The sequence below is a fragment of the Littorina saxatilis genome, linkage group LG5 (genome assembly GCF_037325665.1).
Source record: "Littorina saxatilis isolate snail1 linkage group LG5, US_GU_Lsax_2.0, whole genome shotgun sequence".
NCBI classification, from domain to species: Eukaryota; Metazoa; Mollusca; class Gastropoda; order Littorinimorpha; family Littorinidae; genus Littorina; species Littorina saxatilis.
In genome coordinates, this window is record NC_090249.1 from 4,579,462 (window position 1) to 4,604,881 (window position 25,420).

The 25,420-nt window shown below is 42.4% G+C and overlaps 1 protein-coding gene across 1 annotated transcript in view; it reads right to left on the reverse strand.

Moving 5' to 3' along the window:
• LOC138966126 (delta(24)-sterol reductase-like) overlaps nucleotides 1-25,420 on the reverse strand; it is a 33,422-nt gene that overhangs the window by 5,167 nt on the left and 2,835 nt on the right. The window contains exons 2-7 of the mRNA XM_070338242.1: nucleotides 15,122-15,383; nucleotides 9,606-9,724; nucleotides 5,948-6,214; nucleotides 4,158-4,298; nucleotides 3,273-3,470; nucleotides 426-604 (exon numbers count right to left, since the gene is read on the reverse strand). Of these exons, the coding sequence (XP_070194343.1) occupies nucleotides 426-604; nucleotides 3,273-3,470; nucleotides 4,158-4,298; nucleotides 5,948-6,214; nucleotides 9,606-9,724; nucleotides 15,122-15,383 (1,166 nt within the window). The remainder of the gene's footprint in view (nucleotides 1-425; nucleotides 605-3,272; nucleotides 3,471-4,157; nucleotides 4,299-5,947; nucleotides 6,215-9,605; nucleotides 9,725-15,121; nucleotides 15,384-25,420) is intronic.

The window sequence follows — 25,420 nt, forward strand, 5'->3', positions numbered from 1 at the left end:
AAATAGCATTGAAATTAAATCCAAAAACAAATAGACTGCCTCATGTTATTGGAAAAAACAGTGACATTCACTGATCTTCAACAATGTCTCGCTTGTGCCATCTGAAATAAGTTGTTCTGTCAGATAAGTTTATTTACTGTTTTATAAGTCTTTGTCTGTCTGTCCACTTTAAAATACCGCTAGGTATAAGATCAGTGAACGTAACTTGGTTTTTTTTGGTAATGAATTAAAGCCTCCGTTAACATACTTTTCTGGGTTTTTTAAATTTTGCATTGAAATGAACCAATTCCCCTGCATATGGCTGCCTGAATTGCGGGGGAAAAAGGGCCATACACGTAAAAACCCACTGGTGCGAAAACATGAGTGAACGTGGGAGTTTCAACCCATGAACAAAGAAGAAGAAGAACCAATGACTTTGATCTCACCCTTTCTTCTTCATGACGAAGGCCTCGAGCTTCTTGGTGGAGGGGATGGTGGAGAAGTGAGGCTGCTTGGGGGTACCGTACGCCCCGATGTCCACGTACATCTCGTCCTGCCCGCCCTCGGGGTGCACCATGCCCGGCCACGCGTACAGCTTGAAGGGGCACAGCCACAGGGGGAACAGCTGTCAACAACAAGTATTACCACAAGCACTTAGTATTACTGTAATCAGATTCAGTCTCCCAAAATTTTTTGTTTTCTCCGTGTCCCTTTTTTTTGTATCACCTTCTGTATTACCACCCCCACCCCTTTTTTGTTTGTTTTAGTTTTCTCAAATAAGTATTTCAAATTAGTCCACCATCGTGCTTACCACTGTTATGTCTTCACAAGGATTGCTTAAAAATAAGCCCTATGTTTGAGCATAGACCATTTATCCTGGACCGCCAACTAGCTCTCTCTCCGCTCTTTCTCTCTATAACGAGGTAGCGGCCTCTCGCATTTAGGAACCTACGCTTACATGGCCTTTCAGAAATCAGGGGGATGTCATATCCGGTGTCGATTGTAAACATGGACGAAGTTGCCGAGGTAAGTTATGAAAATGCTAAAATAAACTCAGCAAAAGTGCATTATGGAACATGTTTTTCGATGAGTTTTGTTAAGTTTAGTTTAAAGTTTTGGAAAATCCAGTTCATTGTCACCTCCCATTGTCACAAATAACTGGAGCGTGCTTTCTTTTCACTGTCTTCGAATCGCTGGCCTTTCAAATCGGACGCGACACGCCCCTGAAAGTCTAGAGTCGTAACCTCGAAGGGTCACGTGACGAGTTGGCGGTCCAGGCTATTTGGTCTATGGTTTGAGTGAGAAATCCTAAATGCCAAATGTTGTTTATTTCACGATACAAAATTGAATACAATTTAAACCAAACAACCAGTGAAGGAAAAGACCAGGTTATGAGGCGTACAGAGGATGAAGCCACAATGGGTGACAGTTCTAATTAATCAATGAATTAAAGACTGAATGATTACACCAATCAATAAACAATGTGTACACATTCAAAGGAGGGCCACCTTCTTTTCGTCTTTTCTTTTCTCTCCTAAATTTGGTAAATATTTTGAGTAAAATTTACGGATTTATTTGTTTTTATTTACTGTGTAAGGGCTTGTCTGCCATATTCTTATTGTAAATGTGTTTGAAGACACCACCATAAGCCGTAGGCTTGTTGTTGTCTTCACACTATGTCGATGTACATTTCCTGAACATGTAAATATGAATAAACATTGTTTAAACCAAAGGGGGGCCAGAGCACTAGACATGTGATCCTAGGGTCATGTGTTCGAATCGGGGTTAGACACGGGTCGTCCTGTGAAGTTACCCTCACGGAAACTCTGGCTGCTTTCTCACTGGGTCGACCGAGCTGCCATGCAGTACGGCATAACCAGAGTCTTTCCCTTCTTTTTCTGGCATGAGTGTATTCATGTTTCCGAACCCTGAGGCTTTCGCTGTGAACTTGATCGCGCGCATGTGTGCACATGGGGGTGTTCAGACATGAAGGAGAGTCTGCACAAAGTTGATTCTATGAAATAAATTCTTTCCGAACGTTGGGGTCGAACCCACGCAGAGAGCGAAAACTGGTTTCAAGCCAGCGCCGCTACCGACTGAGCTATCTCTTGCATTACCATAGCACGTATAAATGCCAAGTGCAGCCACCTTTACCTTGAGGGGTAGCTCAGGTGGTAGAGCACTGGACTTGTGATCCTAGGGTAGCGTGTTCGATTCCGGGCCGGGACGGACATGGGTCAATTTCATGTGCAGACCCAGAGACGGTATCCATGTCCCACCCATGTGTCACCACAGTGGCTTGTAAAAGACCTGTCATTTTATGTGCAGACCCAGAGACGGTATCCATGTTCCACCCCTGTGTCACCACAGTGGCTTGTAAAAGACCTCAGTCATTTTATGTGCAGACCCAGAGACGGTATCCTTGTCCCACCCCTGTGTCACCACAGTGGCTTGTAAAAGACCTCAGTCATTTTATGTGCAGACCCAGAGACGGTATCCATGTCACCACAGTGGCTTGTAAAAGACCTCAGTCATTTTGCCATAAATGCAGATGGCTGATACCACCTAAACACGCATACACTTGTTGTGTATCTCATCTAAAGTCGGCTCCCATGGGGTCGCCTTCACGCGGCGGGAGCGTTTAAACAGAGCTACCCCACCCCTTTACTTCTCTTCTTTTGTCTTATTTCTGCCTTACCAGTCCTTTCACCTATATTTCCTTCCAAGAAAACTCTCCCTACTATTCCCTGCAGTTTTCCAATTCTTTTCTTGTTGTCTTATTTCTACCTGACTGGATCCATCACCTTTATTTCACTTACCAAAAGTCTTCTTTTCCACATCCTTATTTCTCTGCACCCCGCATGTCGTAAGAGGCGACTAACGGATTCTGTTTCTCCTTTTACCCTTGTTAAGTGGTTCTTGTATAGAGTGTGGTCAGTGTTTGTAAAGATTTTGGTCAAGCAGTGTGTAAGAAATGTTTTGTCCTTTGTACTGGAAACTTGCATTCTCCCAGTAGGGTCATATATTGTACTACGTTGCAAGCCCCTGGAGCAATTTTTTGATTGGTGCTTTTGTGAACAAGAAACACTTAACAGGTGGCTCTATCCCATCTCCCCCCTTTCCCTTATCCCATCTCCCCCCTTTCCCTCGTCGCGATATAACCTTCGTGGTTGAAAACGACGTTAAACACCAAATAAAGAAAGTAAATCTAAAGTCGGGGTAAAACCCGGAAACATGCTCCTAATGGCTTTGCCGTGAGGGCGTAAAAAATGAATTTCTCTCTCTCCCTTTACCTTGAGTTCCTTGTCGAAGACCTGGAGGGACTCTCCGAGGTCCTTGAGCGGCACCAGCATGTCCTGGATGACCTGGTAGCGTTCGTACAGCTCCTTGATGGTCTGCCCCTGGGTCAGCTTTAGCAGCGAGATCTTGGGCGGCACCATCCACCCGCACAGGTAACGGAACACCGGGTGGTTGCCGAACGGGATGATGTCCTGAAGGATAGAAGCAGGGTGGTCACTTTCCCGGGTATTTCAGCTTAATTCATAAGGATGAAGATAAGATTTTAGTTATAGTCCTGTAATGTTACCCTCTCGGGAAATTGCGGCTGCCTTCTCACTGGGAAAGCTTTTAGTACAACTCTCAATTCTTAGTAAATGGGATGTGTTTTATGTCTGTAACCGCCTGACACTGCATGGCAAATGTCCTTGTTTTTATAAAGACAGTAACATTTTGAGTCTTTTTGAGTTGAGTCTTGAACTGCCGTCCAGTACGGCGCTACCCTTTTTTTTCTCTCCTGCATGCGTGTATGCATGTTTCAAAGCCCTGATCATTTTGCTGTGAATGTTGGTTCTTTATCGTGCGCATGCATGCACACGGGGGCGTTCAGACACCAAAAGTGAGTCTACACAAGGTTGTTTGTGGGAAACAAATCCCTCGCCGAGCGTGGGGATCAAACCCACCCACGCCAAAAGCAACAACTGGTTTTGAACCCAGCGCCGCTACCGACTGTGCCATCCCCCCCACCCTTGTTTCACATTCCCACGCTTACACTTAATGTGAGCCATGCACATACATAAAAGTCAACTTGTAAGAAATTCAAAAGTATGTAAGATTTGTAGCCAACAAAGGCAGAAGAAGATGACTGAAGGAGTTGAGGACGAGAGAAAACACAGCCTCACCTCCAGTTCCCAGAAGATGCTGCGAGTGTGGCGGTGGTAGTAGTGACGCAGGGGGATGTACTCCACGCCGGGGCCCGTCTTCAGGTAAGTCTCCACATGGCGGAAGAACCATGGCTTCCAGAAGTTGCCAATGGCGTTGATCTGCAGATGCACATATCAATCAATCAATCAATATGAGGCTTATATCGCGCGTATTCCGTGGGTACAGTTCTAAGTGCAGGGATTTATTTATTTTTATTTTTATACAATATATATCGCGCACATATTCAAGGCGCAGGGATTTATTTATGCCGTGTGAGATTAATTTTTGTTTTTTACACAATACATCAAGCATTCACATCGGCCAGCAGATCGCAGCCATTTCGGCGCATATCCTACTTTTCACGGCCTATTATTCCAAGTCACACGGGTATTTTGGTGGACATTTTTATCTATGCCTATACAATTTTACAAGGAAAGACCCTTTTGTCAATCGTGGGATCTTTAACGTGCACACCTCACGAAGGGACCTCGGTTTTTCGTCTCATCCGAAAGACATATATATAGATATCTATAAAAGGATGTCCTTAATTCAGCCCGAAATCAACTTTGCAAAGACTTTGAGAAGTCTTTTGACCACAAATTCAGTGCCAAAACTTCATGAAGCCAGTTTCAATCAATCAATCAATCAATCAATGAGGCTTATATCGCGCATATTCCGTGAGTACAGTTCTAGGCGCTCAGCAGTGATGCCGTGTGAGATGAAATTTTATACGGCCAGTAATTGCAGCCATTTCGGCGCATATTTCCTGAAATACACTCTGCGAAGTCAACTTCACCGCATTAATTTTAGGCTTAACAATCACAATAACTTCCAGCCCTCCTCTCTTAGGCAGAGAACACTACTCTGGAGCCTGAAAAGAATTTAATTCGTGGATGGAGCGAGTTAATTGTAAAAATGAAATTGACTCTGTGGCAACTGCACTCTCTTTCATACTGGACCAACTCAGCTTAATCCCTCAGATCAGTGCAAGTTCTCACGTTATGAGTGTCATGTAACTTGAAAATGTTTCAACAATAAGAGCCTAGGCTATTCATACCACATTATATGGCCCTGATAATTATGAAAAAGAGTGGCAAGTATTCAAAACACACACACACACACGCACGCGCGCGCACACACACACACAATTTCAGCTATTCTAAAATGTATACCTTGCTTGCTTAACCAACATCTCCAACCTACCTTTCCCGGCTCCACGTCGACTGTCATGATGACAGCCTCATCCATGGAGTAGACCACCACCACCCCCCCCCCCCCCCCCACCACCACACACACAAAATTCTACAATCTCCACCCTACCTTTCCCGGCTCCACGTCGACAGTCATGATGACAGCCTCATCCATGGAGTAGGCCAGCCCGCCACACACAAAATTCTACTATTTCCACCCTACTATTCCAGGCTCTGCGTCGTCAGTCATGATGACAGCCTCATCCATGGAGTAGACCAGCCCCCCCCCCCCCCCCCACACAAAATTCTACAATCCTCACCCTACCTTTCCAGGCTCTTTCCCACACACAAAATTCTACAATCTCCACCCTACTATTCCAGGCTCTGCGTCAGTCATGATGACAGCCTCATCCATGGAGTAGACCAGCCCCCCCCCCCCCCCCCCCCCCCCACCCACACAAAATTCTACAATCTTCACCCTACCTTTCCAGGCTCTGCGTCAACAGTCATGATGACAGCCTCATCCATGGAGTAGACCACCCCCCCCCCCCCCCAAAATTCTACTATTTCCACCCTACCTTTCCAGGCTCTGCATAGTCAGTCATGTTGGCAGTCATGATGACAGCCTCGTCTGTAGAGTAGACCAGCCCCTCCACAAACTGGTTGTCGGCCTGTTTGTTCGTCTCCTCTTCAAACATGCGCAGAACATCTTTGTTGGTGTGCGCAGGCTTGTACTCAATGCGCACAAACTTCTTGGCGGGCACGATCTGAAGCTCGGCGGCCACCAGGAATCCCAGAGTGCCATACGACCAGGGCACAGAGTGGAACAGGTCGGGGTTTTCATCCTACAACAGATGAGCTGACTCACAAAAACTGTCAGTGTCTCAGCTACTCTGACATGGAATCGCCCCCCCCTGTCGCTCCTACTCTGAAAGGGGATCAACACCTCCACCCCCCCCCCCCCCACCCCTTAACTGGCATATATATGACTGCCTGAAATGGCACGGGGTAAAAATGACCATACTTGTTAAAGCCTACTCTCAAAAAATGAAATGAGAGCAAGAAGGAAGAAGGAGAAGATTGAGGATCAAACCTTTGATCCAAGAGACACAGTAGTTACTGCCCCTTATCTTGTCTCCAGTGTAAATGTTATCCTCTTGTCCAAAGATCTTGTCTACCCATTGTTTCACACAAACCTTTACATGTCCACATGCAAGCGAACACAGCCACATGTGCACACATACCGTACTTTCCGGGTGACAAGGCGCTTCGTTATCTAAGACGCACCCCCTTCTTTTTAAAAAAAATTGTAATCCAGTCACCCATTGGACGCAGGGGGCCGATAGGGCGCACCAAAATGACCCAGTTTTTGCCATGAGAGGTGGTTCCCCTGTCATATCTGAGAGAGGAAACACTTCCTGCATCGGGGTCAGTGACCGGTCAGTGACCGACTTTAACTGAGTGAAAATATGTGTGCTCTGTGTGTGCGCCCAGATCAAAGGCATTGTGATAGCTGGGTGGCCTTGTTAAAAGACACGACCTTCTTCCCAGGGGTCAATGACCCAGTTTTTTCCATGAGAGGTGGTTCCCCTGTCATATCTGAGAGAGGAAACACTTCCTGCATCGGGGTCAGTGACCGGTCAGTGACCGAGTTTAACAGAGTGGAAATCTGTGTGTGCAGCCAGATCAAAGGCAGGGCAGTACCTAGTAGCTGAAACATGCATTATCACAAGTTGTTTGACTGGTACTCAAGCGGTCTCTTTGATTTTTTTCGTATTTCATACACGGATTAGGCGCTTCGTTATACAAGACGTAGGGGTCGAACTCGAGGAAAAAAGTCGCGCCTTATGACCCGGAAAGTACGGTACTTGCACACATAGATGGACACAGACATACAAATACAGAGAGTCACACACAGACAGTGAAACAATGCCTATAAAAAAAAAAAGATAGTTCTTGGAAAGCTTACGCAGTGTCCTCAGCTCAGAGTATGCAAGGTGACACCACCGAGACACCCTCCTGGAAGAGTTACCAAAAGGACGGTGCTACTATCATGGTTTATTCGGCACTGTGAAAACACACGCCATCGGAATGAATCCTCTCCATTTTTCCCCGTTTGGTTCTGGCTAAGGGTGTAGTAGGAACACCAAAGTTGTATGTTAATACAGGTTAATAAAGAATTTTTTTACAGAACTTCCAAAAGAACTTTAATAATTAAAATTAATATGCATGTATAAACATTTATCGTGAACAGTTCTAAATAGTCTCCTGTCCCAATGAAATAATATAATTGTGTTGGTGCCGAATTCCCCCCTTGGCTGAGCACTTACGTCACCAAAAACCAACCCATCAATAGTAATAATTCTGGGCTCTGACACACAGTTTAAGAATAACAAGTCGCGTAAGGCGAAATTACTACATTTAGTCAAGCTGTCGAACTCACGGGATGAAACTGAACGCACTGTATTTTTTCACGAAGACAGTACAGCTTCGTCAATCCCCGCGTGAAGGAAATCTCTCACCTCCCACGTGCAAAACGTAGTGATATTGACACGCCAGATTAGCGCGGCAGCGTATTGTGCTAAGCAGGAAAGCGCGCTTTTCTGTATTCTTGTTAACTTTCTGAGCTTGTTTTGAATACAACCTATCATATCGATATGTTTTTGGAATCAGGAAATGATAAAGAATAAGATGAAATCATTTTTGGATCGATTTCTTAAATTTTATTCGTAAGATTAATTAATCTATTTTCGTTAATTGTGATCACATTTTAAGAGTAAACATGACATATGTATACATTTTTAGATTCAGAATGTGATGAAGAATACGATGCAATGAATTTTAAATCTGTTTGTGAAAAATCGATTTTAATGACAACTTTAATGAGCAAACTCATTAATTAATTTTTAGGCCTTCAAGCTGAAATGCAATACCAAAGTCCGGGCTTCGTCGAAGATTACTTCAGTGATGTTCCCAGGGGTCGGCCCTCGGCCCTGGGCCGGATACCTTGGTCTAATGACCGGTACCTTGTGTCTCTGGCGGACAAATGTCCGATAAGTTTATGTCAGAGACGGACACTGACCGATCGTTTTATTGCCACGTCGGACATGGCAATATTGATCCGTTTATTTAGATCAGGCATCAGATGATACGTCTCCTAATCTCCGAATCGGCAACGTCTTCTGTTGTTTGGTTTAGTAACTTCGCCGTTTGAAGACCGCGCAGTTTAAGAATTTCCGGAAGTTCAACTTCCGGTTGTATAGATTCTAGAAACTGCGAATGCGATCATGCCGCCTGCGAAGAAATTGAAACCGGACAAGGACCAACCCAAGCTGTGTTTTCGACAGTCAGATCATGATCAGTCGTCAAGTGTGACTGTGACCGGACCCACTGTGACTGTGAGTACAAAAACGGCGACGACACCACCACGGACGTTTGTGCCTTCATGGCTTAAACTTTATCCATGGCTAAATTTCGATGGCGAGAGAAAACTGATGTTTTGCACAGTGTGCATTTCAGCAAACCGAAACGTGAAATGACCGATTGTTTTTTACAGTTCAGGACAAATGTCCTATACTTTCAGCAAGGCTAGGACATTTGTCCTATAAGGACAAAATCCAAGGAACATCCCTGTTACTTGACCAAAATTTAAACCAATTTGGTTGAAAAATGAGAGCGTGACAGTGCCGCTTCAACTTTCACGAAAAGCCGGATATGACGTTCTCAAAGACATTTATCAAAAAAATGAAAAAACGTCTGGAGATACCATACTCAGGATCTCTCATGTCAAGTTTCATGAAGATCGGTCCAGTAGTTTTCTCTGAATCGCTCTACACACACACACACACACCACCCCTTGTCTCGATTCCCCCCTCTACGTTAAAACATTTAGTCAAAACTTACTAAATGTAAAAAATGATGGCTACTGACTTTGAAAAAAGAAAAGCTGAAAAGTTTCAACTACTCCTGCGGCAGATGCCAAAACACTAACATCATGACAGCAGGGGAAACTAGGCACCTCATCCCCTCCCCTGCCCACCCCTCTCTCCCTCCCCTGCCCACCCCTCTCTCCCTTCCCTGCCCACCCCCCTGCCCACCCCTCTCTCCCTCCCCTGCCCACCCCTCTCTCCCTCCCCTGCCCACCCCTCTCTCCCTCCCCTGCCCACCCCTCTCTCCCTTCCACCTGCAATTTACCCTAAGACTAAAAGCGGAAATAAAAAAATACAAATAACTTACCTTGGAGCACTTGACAACACTACCGTCGGCGAGCACCAGTTCAAAAGATATACAGCAGTGTTGAAACAGGCCGTACTTGTGCGAGGACGTCTCGATTCCCACACCCATGATCAGCCCACCTGCACAGTTATAGCACTACATCAGCTTTCTTTCTTTATTTGGTGTTTAACGTCGTTTTCAACCATTCAAGGTTATATTGCGACGGGGAAAGGGGGGAGATGGGATAGAGCCACTTGTCAATTGTTTCTTGTTCACAAAAGCACTAATCAAAAATTTGCTAAAGGGGCTTGCAACGTAGTACAATATATGACCTTACTGGGAGAATGCAAGTTTCCAGTACAAAGGACTTAACATTTCTTACATACTCAGGCATGGGAATTGAAAAAAATAAAAAAGGCTGAAAATGTGTAAGTAATAGCAAAGTCGACGACGCGAAGCGCCTAGCCCTGCTTGGGGGGTTCGGGAGCATGCCCCCCCCCCCCCCCCTCTGCCCCCCCCCCCCCCCCCCCCTCCCCGAATTGTTTTTCTCCAAAGAACCCAAATGGTGCAATTTGGTGTCATCTGAACTCCAAGTTTGCCATTAAATTCAGTTTTTAGAACCATTTTTGCCTCCCCCATTTATTTTTTCGGCGGACACTTTTGCTTTTTCGGTGGAACAAAACAAAAAAATCGGCGGAAATTTGCCTTTCGGCGGACAATTCCCATGCCTAATACTGCTTGACTAAAATCTTTACAAAAATTGACTATATTCTATACAAGAAACACTTAACAAGGGTAAAAGGAGAAACAGAATCCATTAGTCGCCTCTTACGACATGCTGGGGAGCATCGGGTAAATTCTTCCCCCTAACCCGCGGGGGTAAAGATTTGTGCGAGGACGTCTTGATTCCCACACCCATGATCAGCCCACCTGCACAGTTATAGCACTTTATCCAACAAACATGAGAGAGACAACCAATGACCTAACATTAAAACAATGTCCTTTACTTCATTGGTGGGTAAAGTATGTAAATGAGGTTGTGTCAAACTAGTCTGGCAGGTATCTAACTTTTCACTGCTCATGATGACAAAGTCACCGAGACAAACATCATTCCAGAAACACTTTTGTGCTTGCTGTTTCCCCTGGAAGATTTGTGAGAACTTACACGTCACGCCAAACTCTCTAAAATAATGTCTTTTTGCTTTGACATCAAGTATTCACGAGGCTTTGGAAGAGATCAAGATTCGTAAGGCGTGTCTGGGTGGCCGAGTGGTAACGCACTTGCGCTCGGAAGCGAGAGGTTGCGAGTTCGACCCTGGGTCAGGGCATTAGCAATTTTCTCCCCCCTTTCCTAACCTAGGTGGTGGGTTCAAGTGCTAGTCTTTCGGATGAGACGAAAAACCGAGGTCCCTTCGTGTACACTACATTGGGATGTGCACGTTAAAGATCCCACGATTGACAAAAGGGTCTTTCCTGGCAAAATTGTATAGGCATAGATAAAAATGTCCACCAAAATACCCGTGTGACTTGGAATAATAGGCCGTGAAAAGTAGGATATGCGCCGAAATGGCTGCGATCTGCTGGCCGATGTGAATGCGTGATGTATTGTGTAAAAAAAATTAAATCTCACACGGCATAAATAAATCCCTGCGCCTTGAATATGTGCGCGATATAAATTGCATAAAATTTTTTTTTTTTTAAAAATCCCTGCGCTTAGAACTGTACCCACGGAATACGCGCGATATAAGCCTCATATTGATTGATTGAGAGTCTTTAGTTTTGGCGCCTCGACTGTAGGACGTTTGGAGTAAAATACACGCAAGTAAAGTATGCAGGATAAACAGAATACTACATGGCATGCTGTGTCGTACCATATTTACGCTTGCTTTTGCTCGCATTTCAATATTTAACAAATAAAAACTTGTGTAAATCTGGAACGACACAGCAAGCCATGTAGCAACAAGCTACAGCTAAGCATCAGCTACAAGTGTAAAGATATTCAGCCGTGTTGGAACACTCCTTGTGATTCGCGATTCCCACACCCATGATCAGCCCACCTGCACTGCAGTTATAGCATTGCATCAGCTACAAGTGTAAAGATTTGTGCGAGGAAGCTTCGCTTCCCACACCCACGTTCAGCCCACCTGCACTGCAGTTATAGCACTGCATCAGCTACAAGTGTAAAGATTTGTGCGAGGACGCTTCGCTTCTTAACCCCTTGATCAGCCCACCTGCACAGTAATCTTTCTTTATTTGGTGTTTAACGTCGTTTTCAACCACGAAGGTTATATCGCGACGAGGGAAAGGGGGGAGATGGGATAGGGGAAAGGGGGGGGGGGGGGGGGGGGGGGGGGGGGGGGGGTTGAGATGGGATAGAGCCACTTGTTAAGTGTTTCTTGTTCACAAAAGCACTAATAAAAATTGCTCCAGGGGCTTGCAACGTAGTACAATATATGACCTTACTGGGAGAATGCAAGTTTCCAGTACAAAGGACTAAACATTTCTTACATACTGCTTGACTAAAATCTTTACAAACATTGACTATATTCTATACAAGAACCACTTAACAAGGGTAAAAGGAGAAACAGAATCCGTTAGTCGCCTCATACGACATGCGGGGTGCAGAGAAATAAGGATGTGGAAAAGAAGACTTTTGGTAAGTGAAATAAAGGTGATGGATCCAGTCAGGTAGAAATAAGACAAGAAAAGAATTGGAAAACTGCAGGGAATAGTAGGGAGAGTTTTCTTGGAAGGAAATACAGGTGAAAAAACTGGTAAGGCAGAAATAAGACAAAAGAAGAGAAGAAACAGAACCGTTAGTCGCCTCTTACGACATACTGGGTAGCATCGGGTAAATTCTTTCTAGTCCCAACCAATATGGGACTCCCCCTAACCCGCGGGGGGTTACACAGTAATAAGTGTTGAATCAGGAACAAATATTCAGTGGAACCCCCCCTTCTAGGACCTCCACAAATCTGAGAAATTCTGGAGTTAAAACGGAGGGAGTATTTTGCTTGTTCGTTCAAGATCGCAGCCATTTCGGCGCATATCCTACTTTTGACGGCCTATTATTCCAAGTCACACGGGTATTTTGGTGGACATTTTTATCTATGCCTATACAATTTTGCCAGGAAAGACCCTTTTGTCAATCGTGGGATCTTTAACGTGCACACCCCAATGTAGTGTACAACGAAGGGACCTTGGTTTTTCGTCTCATCCGAAAGACTAGCACTTGAACCCACCACCTAGGTTAGGAAAGGGGGCAGAAAATTGCTAACGCCCTGACCCAGGGTCGAACTCGCATCCTCTCGCTTCCGAGCGCAAGTGCGTTACCACTCGGCCACCCAGTCCTCTTTACCTGGAAACTAGACTAAAATGATTGTAACAGGTGTCATGACAGGCCACAAACAATGTCGGGACACACTTAGCTGTTCCAAAAAGTGTCCTGTCATGGCTGGTACCACTGTATATTTGGGAAAGGACATCACAAATTTAAATACTGAGAGCCTACTCTTTAATAACCTACGACACAATGCCTGGGCTAATCATTATAGTGACAGAACAGTGACAGCAGACATGTCGACCAAAAAAACCCGGACAATACTGTGTTAGGTCATCCATTCAACCAGTACTGATCTCGAGCTGTCACCATGACAACAGCACAATCACTGAAAACTTCCCGGTACATTTTTTCTTCGTGTGAGAGCGATGATGTCCACAACCACAGATCTGTTCAGGCCTTTCACACCGGATGAGAGCATCCTGTCACTTGGACACATACAAACAAGCAACAACCTGGCTTCTTCCTATGGAGATTGTGAATATTTTGTTTCATTAATTGTGTAAGTGACATCTAAGTCAAACTGCTAAATCATTTCAGCAAAACATTTCCCACTTTGCACAGATTGCAGGACGGCTGTTAATTTTGGTATGTGTCTTTGTGGAAGGATAATCTTATTCTCTGTAAAAGCTTGGGCAGATCTATGGCTCTGAACATCATTGTGTTTATGCAGGAATGGCGGTACTGTACCTTTAAAGGTACTGAACTTGTCAAATCCAGGTGCACGGAGCCCCTGGGGCTTTTAATCATACCTCAGGCAGCTATCCGTTAGAAGAACTACCAAGTTTCATTGACTTGCACCCAAAGAGTCGAGAACTGCGATTTTTTTACGAATTAATTTCGTACTCGGACCCGGCTGGTCTTGACCTATTTTTGGATCTAAATTTAGATCAGGTAGATCACCACATCATGCACAAAAAGACACGTCACTAGCAAACTATGTCAGACGTCATCATGAGTTTGTGTAAAACAAAATGGAGGCCGGAATCACTCAGTTGAATCGAACTCCGACCAAACACTAGGTTAATTTATGCACTCGCGTGAACAAGAAACTGTCGAGCTTCACAGATGTCGTCGTTGGGTAGTTTTGGGTTTGTTTTACTACCATAGGAGGATTTTTGAACTGTAAATGCACTCAGCTGCAACAAAAACACAAAACGAAGGATGTGAGCTGCACTGTGCCTTCAAAAGGTAACTAATATATTTTGTTTGTTTGCTTAATGCCCAGCCGAACACGAAGGGCCATATCAGGGCGATGCTGCTTTGACATTTAACGTGCGCCACACACAAGACAGAAGTCGCAGCACAGGCTTCATGTCTCACCCAGTCACATTATTCTGACACCGGACCAACCAGTCCTAGCACTAACCCCATAATGACAGACGCCAGGCGGAGCAGCCACTAGATTGCCAATTTTAAAGTCTTAGGTATGACCCGGCCGGGGTTAACTAATATATCATCAAAGAACAATCTTTACTGCACACATAAACATCACTAGAACTCCAAACACATTTTGTTCAGATCTTTTCTCTAACTAACAGCACAATAGTATGACAACAGGGACCCCAGCTGGACAGATCAATGGCTCTGAACATGATCAAGTAAGCGGGAATGGCGGTCATTACCTTAAAGGTAACTAAAATATCATCAAAGAACAAGCTTCACTGCACACATAAACATCACTAGATCTTCAAACACATTTTGTTTAGATCCCACTATGTATATGGAAAGCTGTGACTTCAATCGCAGTCATTGCAATGACTGTCAGGTAATGTACAGTTCCCCGATCAAGAAAACTAGCCACATCTGCAGTTGAAAATGACAGTTTCTGCGCACACTACGATGAAAATCTAGCATGGTTAGGGATGACTGCAGGAGAAGAATTAAATAACTCTGTCAGGGTTTATATTGGTTGTGGAAGTTTTGCTTTCCCTTGTTTTTCCTTGCGTTTTCATTGAAACACCAAGGCAAGCTTCACATGACATTGTAACCTTGCCTCAGTGTCTTTGAGGAAAACAAGGGAAAGCAACACACACAAAATTGAAAGAGTTATTTCCGGACATGGTCCATTAAGGGCAGATGAAGAATATTGGACATCTAACGTCTTTCAGAACTTAGACTGCTATCCCCAGGCTTATCGTGCCTTGATGAATTCACACTCAAATGCAAGTCCAACAAAGTCATCAGACCCACTTACCAACGGTCAAGTCGTCCAGTTCCGGCAGTACAGGCAGGGTCCAGCCCAGGGGGTTGAGACAGGCGGTCACTTGACCCATGGTCACCATCGGCTCACAGCGCACCACCTGCCTCTCTGTGTCCACACTCAGAATGTCAATCAGGTTGACCTCGATGTTACGCATACGCTTCTTGTAGAGGCCACGTCGGAAACTGATGTTGGACCATCCCGGCCTTGCAGTGCACATGGGGGTCTGACAGCCGTCCGCTCGCCACTGTTTGACCTGTAAGGATGAGGCAGTGGACAGCTAATGAAAGATATGCTCACAGATCACAGCTAATGAAAAAGAAAGATATGCTCACAGATCACAGCTAATGGAAGATATACTTACATATATCTCAGCAAATGGAAGATAAGCTTACACATATCACAGCTAATGGAGAATATGCTCACATATCACAACAAATGGAAGATATATATCCCTACATATCACAGCTAACGGAAGAGATGCCTACATATTACAGCTGATGGAAGATATGCTTACATATCAAAGCTAATGGAAGATATGCTCACATATCAAAGCTAATGAAAGATATGCTCACACATCACAGCTAATGGAAGATATAATGCTTACATAGCACAGCTAATGGAAGATATAATGCTTACATATCACAACTAATGGAAGATATGCTTAGATATCACAGCTAATGGAAGATATGCTTAGATATATCACAGCTAATGGAAGATATAATGCTCACATATCACAGCTAATGGAAGATATAATGCTTACATATCACAGCTAATGGAAGATTTGCATATACTGTAGCTAAGCCACTCAAGTCTGTAAGAGAGTTTTCAGATAAATATTGTTTTGTGTGGTTGCCAGTCACACTGTGCCAATATTACTTTCAGATTGGGTATAAAGCCTTTACACTGGAACCCCCCCCCCCCCCCCAGACTTAAGAGGGGTTCCACTGTATTTGACATCAAACTCCTGTAAATGATCTGCCACATAGCTAAAGGGAAAAAGTTGCAACCTAAGTAAAACACAAATTTCAATCCCCCCTCCCCCCTTCCCCTTTAATATTAAAAAAAATAAATTTCACACCACACTGTCTCTTCTCAATCAAGCAATCTTTTGGCTAAATAATAAGCATCAAATGATAACTAATAATTAAACAGTGTTGACACACACACACACACACACACATTCTCTCTCTCTTATTCTTCACCAGCTTGTGACAGCATAATTCATTTCTGCAATTATACTATCATCACATGATTCTAAACGTGAGGCTGCAAAAGCCTTGAGGAAGATTCAAGCTGTCATGCGCTCTGATTAATATCTATATTATACACGGCAATTCACTTTTGTAACCACCCCTGCATGAAACATTTTAATTACATTGTCAACCACTCGTGAGTTTGGGGTAACTTACGTAATAGTTGTAAAAAGGCTTTGCTAAGTACACAGGTTTGCAAGAGCATACCAGCAAAAAACACCAGTCAGACCCTATCTCTAAAACCCACGGTGCTGAACAGCCGTTGAATGTTTGAGCTATAAATAGCTCAGTGCTCAAGGCAGACAACCTCTGCACAACAGCTGCTCGGAGAAGGGGAGGCTATTGCATCACACTGTCACGCTCATATTTATGCTGATTGGGTAGATTTCAAAGTCTGAATCACTTCTGAATGTAAAAATCCAAAAACAAAGAGACTGCCAACTTTCCAATGACCTGATTTTCTCATATATATATCTTCAATTCAAACTTGTGAATGTAACGGTGACCCTGCAATAGATGATGCTAAAACCTCCCCCATGCAGCTAAACACAAACTTCAGCGTGTTTGTCCCAATAACCCCATTACCTGACAACTAGCATGCAGTATTTCTGATGTAAAAGTCTAAGGTTTGACTTTTTATGGATATTCACACAGACACAAACATAAAAAAACCACACACACTGTATTGTAGAATAAGGCCAACAACAAAGTCGCGTAAGGCGAAATTACTACATTTAGTCAAGCTGTGGAACTCACAGAATGAAACTGAACGTAGTCCGCCGCTAGTGCAAAAGGCAGTGAAAGTGACGAGCCTGTTTGGCGCGGTAGCGATTGCGCTGTGCTTCATAGCACGCTTTACTGTACCTCTCTTCGTTTTAACTTTCTGAGCGTGTTTTTAATCCAAACATATCATATCTATATGTTTTTGGAATCAGGAACCGACAAGAAATAAGATGAAATAGTTTTTAAAACGATTTTAAAAATTTAATTTTGATCATAATTTTTATATTTTTAATTTTCAGAGCTTGTTTTTAATCCGAATATAACATATGTATATGTTTTTGGAATCAGAAAATGACGAAGAATAAGATGAAATTGTTTTTGGATTGTTTAATAAAAAAATAATTTTAATTACAAGTTTCCGATTTTTAATGACCAAACTCACTCATTAGTTTTTAAGCCACCAAGCTGAAATGCAATACCAAACCCCGGCCTTCGTCGAAGATTGCTTTGCCAAAATTTCAATCAATTTAATGGAAAAATGAGGGTGTGACAGTGCCGCCTCAACTTTTACAAAAAGCCGGATATGACGTCATCAAAGGTATTTATCGAAAAAAAGAAAAAAACGTCCGGGGATATCATACCCAGGAACTCTGTCAAATTTCATAAAGATCGGCCCAGTAGTTTAGTCTGAATCGCTCTACACACACACACAGACAGACAGACAGACAGACAGACAGACACACACACACACACCACGACCCTCGTCTCGATTCCCCCCTCTATGTTAAAACATTTAGTCAAAACTTGACTAAATGTAAAAAAAACACACACACTGTATTGTACAATAAGGCCAACAACAAACAAGTCGCGTAAGGCGAAATTACTACATTTAGTCAAGCTGTGGAACTCACAGAATGAAACTGAACGTAGTACGCCGCTAATGCAAAAAGCAGTGAAAGTGACGAGCCTGTTTGGCGCGGCAGCGGTTGCGCTGTGCTTCATAGCACGCTTTACTGTACCTCTCTTCGTTTTAACTTTCTGAGCGTGTTTTTAATCCAAACATAATTTATCATATCTATATGTTTTTTGAATCAGGAACCGACAAGGAATAAGATGAAAGTGTTTTTGAATCGATTTCGGAAATTTAATTTTGATCATAATTTTTATATTTTTAATTTTCAGAGATTGTTTTTAATCCAAATATAACATATGTATATGTTTTTGGAATCAGAAAATGACGAAGAATAAGATGAAATTGTTTTTTGATCGTTTAATAAAAAAATAATTTTAATTACAAGTTTCCGATTTTTAATGACCAAACTCACACATTAGTTTTTAAGCCACCAAGCTGAAATGCAATACCAAACCCCGGCCTTCGTCGAAGATTGATTTGCCAAAATTTCAATCAATTTAATGGAAAAATGAGGGTGTGACAGTGCCGCCTCAACTTTTACAAAAAGCCGGATATGACGTCATCAAAGGTATTTATCGAAAAAAAGAAAAAAATGTCCGGGGATATCATACCCAGGAACTTTCATGTCAAATTTCATAAAGATTGGCCCAGTAGTTTAGTCTGAATCGCTCTACACACACACACAGACACACAGAGACACACACATACACCACGACCCTCGTCTCGATTCCCCCCTCTATGTTAAAACATTTAGTCAAAACTTGACTAAATGTAAAAAGACTTGAGGTTAGAGTAACACGTTCAATAAAATAGGTTAGACAGGTCTACAAAACCTATTACGATTTCTTTTTTCCTTTTACAGATCAGACAGGCACGTAATGTCCCTTGTTATTGGTTTCACAAACACTCAGTTGTGTGACAAGTCTGAAGTGTGTCTTCTGTCCTACATTTCAATCATGTTGTTGTTTTTTATTTGAGTATGTATTTTATATTTGATTTTTTTTTACGAATGTTAGGCACTTAGGACTTTATCTTACATTATTTGTATTTTTGACCCAAATATGACATTTTACACAGACAGAGCCACTGTTCTCCTAGAATGCACAAGGTCGAGGTGAACAATGATTGTCGTGACATGTGTGAAATGTCATATTTTGATATAATAAAAAAAAAAACACACACACAAAAACAAAATAACATATACATGTATATATTTATTGATCAATTTTCATTATCCATTATAATCATTTTTTAAGATTGAAGCATACACACATGCACACTTTTGTATCTTGGCCAGCAGCCGCCTAAATAAATCCAATGCTCAATCGATACATTACGATTTGTGCCATAGAAATATCCTGATCATTACATGTATTATTTTTTAGTACGGTGGAACTCCCTTCTAAGATCAACAATCTGAGAAAATCGGGTCTTAAAAAGGAGGGGGCCTTAACAAGGAGGGGGTCTTAAAAAGGAGGGGGGGCGGGGATATAGCTCAGTCGGTAGCGCGCTGGATTTGTATTCAGTTGGCAGCTGTCAGCGTGAGTTCGTCCCCACGTTCGGCGAGAGATTTATTTCTCAGAGTCAACTTTGTGTGCAGACTCTTCTCGGTGTCCGAACACCCCCGTGTGTACACGCAAGCACAAGACCAAGTGCGCACGAAAAAGATCCTGTAATCCATGTCAGAGTTCGGTGGGTTATAGAAACACAAAAATACCCAGCATGCTTCCCCCGAAAGCGGCGTATGGCTGCCTAAATGGCGGGGTAAAAACGGTCATACACGTAAAATTCCACTCATGCAAAAAACACGTAGTGTACGTGGGAGTTTCAGCCCACGAACGCGGAAGAAGAAAAAAAAAGAAAAAAGGAGGGGGTCTTAAAAAGGAGGGGGCCTTAAAGGTATTGAACTTGTCAAATCCAGGTGCACGGAGCCCCTTGGGCTTTTAGTCATACCTCAGGCAGCTATCCCTTAGAAGAACTACCAAGTTTCATTGACTTGCACCCAAAGAGTCAAGAACTGCGATTTTTTTACAAATTAATTTTGTACTCGGACCCGGCTGTCCTTGACCTATTTTGGATCTAAATTTAGATCAGGTAGATCACCACATCATGCACAAAAAGACACTTCACTAGCAAACTATGTCAGACGTCATCATGAGTTTGTGTAAAACAAAATGGAGGCCGGAATCGCTCAGTTGAATCGCACTCCGACCAAACACCACGTAATAACTAGGTTAATTTATGCACTCGCGTGAACAAGAAACTGTCGAGCTTCACAGATGTCCTCGTTGGGTAGTTTTGGGTTTGTTTTACTACCATAGGAGGATTTTTGAACTGTAAATGCACTCAGCTGCAACAAAAACGCAAAACGCAAAGCTGCACTGTGCCTTTAAAAAGGAGGAGGCCTTATAATGGCGGAAAATTTACAGGTCATAAACTGAAAATTTGAAAAAATAAGGTCTTAAAGTAGACGGAGTCTTAATCGGGGGGGGGGGGGGGGGGGGGGGGGTGTGTGTGTGTCTTAAAAGGGGGGTTGCACTGTACGCAGCATAAAAATAGATTCCGTTGGGAACCATAACCATAACTTTTCCCCTACACCTAACTATGGTGAACATTAGTCCTTGACTCAGTGGGAGTGAGGTCATGAACTGATAGTGTGAGTGGGCCACCAGGCAGTAGATTGCCCAACAGTGCACTAATGGATATAAAAACCATTCAGGTGACAACCGAATTTTTCAGACAGCAGGGCAGAAGGACGAACGTGACTTCTATTCATGATTGAGACACGTAATGTTTAAAGCAGCATTGCCTGAACTGGGTCACTTGTTGGAAATTGTTTTCAGTGTTGAAACATTAGCATGGGAAGAACAAGAAGAGCAAACGCTCGATCGAGTCACTTTCGCAGTTCTGAATATTATATGAGGCATCAGATGGACAGGAAGAAATTGCTATTCACAACACAATGAGTCACGTTCACATAAAATTTGAGCCCGGTCACTTTTATAGTTTCCGAGAAAAGCCCAACGTTAAGTTGTGTGTTGCCGAACAGAAAAGGCTAGTTATCTCCCTTGTTTTTCTGATAACGTTCGTAAAAGGCTACAGATGTAAATACTTTGATGTAAAGAATAATCCTACAAAGTTTCAATCACATCCGATGAACTTTGTCAAAGATATAAAATGTCTAATTTTTCCTTTGACGCTGACCTGTGACCTTGAAAAAGGTCAAAGGTCAACGAAACCATCGTTAAAGTGTAGAGGTCATTGGAGGTCACGACTAAACAAAATATGAGCCCGATCGCTTTGATAGTTTCCGAGAAAAGTCCAACGTTAAGGTGGTGTCTACGGACGGCCGGCCGGACAGACTAACACTGACCGATTACATAGAGTCACTTTTTCTCAAGTGACTCAAAAACGGCCACCGATTAATCTGTCCTTCATTGTGTCAGTGACATCAATAGTAAATTAAACACAAAGCAAAAGAAAACAAGTCATTACTCCCAAACCAAAGGTCTGATTGACAACTTATTATCAAAAGCTTTTTACTCTATGTGAATGTTACATCTGGGATTTCAAAACAAGTCCAGATGTCATTCTGAGTTTGGTTCCTTTTTAAGTTAAAACTGACTTGTTTATACGTGTATATATATATATATATAATATGTGACCCTCCACCACAAAATGAGTCGCATGTCACCTTGCGCGGTTCTGCGCTAGGTTTAATTAATATAAGGCCGGGGAGTGTCTGATAACAGTGTGAGGGTCACCTTAGTCACAGGCTTATAACTCAAACAGTTTTCGCTCTTTTCTAAAACGGTTTTCACCACTGGATAGAGCATAAAAAACTCTGCAGGAAAATGTAAAAAATATGAAAATCATGCAAAGGTGACATGCGACTCATTCCGTGGTGGAGGGTCACATATATATATATATATATATATATATTTATGCATGTTTTGATGTAACCCTTAGGTTCTATTTTTAACATATTTTTGATACTGCGACAACCAAACCCTGATCACCCCCCCCCCCCCCCCCCCTGTGTTGTAATTGTCCAAGTGTGTTCTGTTTTATGATTTTGTCCCCTTGTTTATGTGATGTCCTGTAATGTACAGCATAAAATATACATAAAATAATTTTTTTTTTTAAACTCCACAAAAAAGAGAATAAAAAAATATTGAAAAAAACCTGACTCATTGCACTGTCAAAAAAGTCACCGAATCCCACTGTGTAGGGTTTAGAACAAATTACTATTAAAGTTTAAATGCACAACCTAATTTCCACCACCGGCTGGGTATTTTGGAAAGGTCAAAGAAAATATTAATGTTAGACTAATGCTACTTTTAGATCATTACAGAGTTGTCATCTCATCGCCACAATGTTGTGACAAGCTATCTAAGGCTCCCCTGCTGTGAACATGTCGGGCTGATGTGACAGTGTGAGAGAGTGTGTACATTGGAGAGAGAGAGAGAGAGAGAGAGGGGGTGACAGACTCAGAACTTTATTAAAACAGGATAAAGGATTCAGGCAAAGCCTATTCTTCCAACCTGTCCTTTATGCAACACATAAAGACAGACACACATTAAAATTTTAAAAAAACATCAATCATATAAAATACAGAAATACATTGTATGGAATGCAACACAATGTGTATTTAAGGGATCACATAAGGAGTAAATCAAAAACTACATTGACAAAGAGAGAGACCAGAGAGAGAGAGAGACCAAGACAGGCAGAGATTATAGAGGGTGTGCAATCCAGCAGTTGACCCAGAGAGAGAGAGAGAGAGAGAGAGAGAGAGAGAGAGAGAGAGAGAGAGAGAGAGAGACTCAGACAGACAGTATGCAGACATAGATTATGAAAAGTATGCAGTCAATGTCCAGCAGTTGACCCAGAGAGAGAGAGAGAGATGGAGAGAGAGAGAGAGAGAGAGAGAGAGAGAGACAGAGAGAGAAACAGAGACAGAGATAGACATACATTATATATTATAGAGAGTATGCAGTGAATGTACAGCAGTTGACTCACAAACTAAAACTTGCACACATACACAAAAACAAACAGTCATTTCATAACCACAGCAGATGCTTGCAGAAAAAATTCAACCAGTTTCATATTATATGGTCCATAATATTAACAAACTATAGGTCACCATTACTGTTCCATTCATACTTTACTTGGCTGTTCCATTTATACCTTACATGTCTGCAGTGCATATGTCCCACAAGAGTAAAACTGCACTCTGAAAATCATGTCCTCTAAACAAGATGGCCTACTCCACTTTGTAATGCTGCACATATCAAACGGGAGCATCTCGTTACTCCCCCCTATCGGACAAATGTGCATGCCATGGTGATTTTTACTCGAGTAAGTAAAACATTTTCATCCAGATCGGCCCTCTCTCATTCAATTGTAAATCCATTTACTGACTGATTCAAAGATTAAAAAAACCAACCCCACCATATTTTGAGTTTGGACTGAAAATAAGCTGATACATTTTTTTTAACAAAATCTGTTTTGTGTTGTATTTCAAAAAAGGTTCATTTGGCTTCACTTGTTACCAAGACAATGTGCCAGCGTGGTCTCGGTGTCAGTTTTGCCCAGCTTTTGATTTGTTAAAATCAATGAAAAAAAGAGCAGTACTTCTATAGTTTGATTCTATAGGTTGACTAAAGTAAATGCATTGTTTTTGCTTTATGTGACTGTTTTTCTTTTCTGTGTGGTTTGTTGAGGCACAAAAAAATAAAAAATAAAAAAGTTTCCAATCACAAGGCTAACAAAATGTAGGGTCAGTAGGGTTGGTTACATTTTGTTGCTGTTGTAAAGGTTGTTTGTTTTCTACCAGACATGTCTCTGTTTCTACTCAGTCGCATGTGTCTTTTCATTGGCCGGGAAAGCGTGTGAACTTTGTCCCCTGAATGTCACAGAAACGTAGCTTTCCTTGTAAAGTCTGCAAACTTGAGTTTTGTCATTTTCTATTAAATTAGTTTTTGTAAAGGTTGGGAGGAAAAAAACAGGGTCTCTTAGTGAACCAGAAACACCATTTTTATTAAAGCCTTAACTAGCGTTCTAAATGACACACAGATGCACTTAAGCCAAGGTGAAGATTAATTAAGAACTGATTGTAATTGTTCAATGACCTAAGCTAAGTAGAACAGGATTTACAAACATCATCTGATCAATTTTAAAAAACCCACCACAATACATTAAGTTCTGCTTCCTTCTTTTTTTCAGCTTCTTTCTTTCCTCCAATGTAGTATAATATATTATTCAGCATTCTTGTGAGTCTGCATAATCATATTTGGAGAAAGATGCTTGACAGTAATACAGTGGAACCCCTCTTTTAAGGCCTTAAAAAAATCTAGGAAAATCGGGTCTTAAAAAGGAAGGAGTCTTAAAATGGGGATAATTTTACAGATGTTATATATATATATGAACAGAAAGTCTGAGAAAACAAGGTCTTAAAAAGGAGGGAGTCTTAAAAAAGGGGGGTTCCACAGTTCAAGGCCTACATTTTTTAACTGGTATCAACCACCTGTTCCTGCTGTCAAGCCTGCTGATATTCGAATCCCCCACCACCTGTTCACACTGTCTTAAGGTGTGACTGGATTACATCCTCCCCTCACCATTGATGTCATAATTCTTGCATGCAAGGCCAAACAGAGGCGTGTGACCTACTGTCAGTTATCAAACAGAGGCGTGTGACCTACTGTCAGTTATAAACACAACCAAAGATTGTTGTCCGGGTTTCTTTCTGAGCACACTGATTAATTCACTAAATGTTCTCAAAAAAAGGACTTTTTTTTCAAATACATATTTGCACTTTGCATAATTATGATCATGAGTACACATACACACATCTATATATGTGACCCTCCACCACGAAATGAGTCGAATGTCACCTCGCGCGGTTCTGCGCTAGGCTTAATATAAGTCCGAAGAGTGTATGGTAACAGTGGGAGGAGCACCTTAGTCACAGGCTTATAACTCAAACAGTTTTCGCTCTTTTCTAAAACGGTTTTCACCACTGGATAGAGCATATAAAAATATGAAAATCATGCAAAGGTGACATGCGACTCATTTCGTGGTGGAGGGTCACATATATTCATGTGAACATACGCAGTGCTGTTCCCAGACTTAGGTCTTCAGTCACTGAAACATACAGTTGAACCCCCCTTTTAGGACGGCCCAATTCAGGACTTATGTTATAAATATGAAGTCTTATATCGCGCGCGTATCTCCAGACTCGGACTCAAGGCGCAGGGATTTATTTATGCCGTGTGAGATGGAATTTTTTACACAATACATCACGCATTCACATCGCCAGCAGATCGCAGCCATTTCGGCGCATAGCCATATCCCACTTTTCACGGCCTATTATTCCAAGTCACACGGGTATTTTGGTGG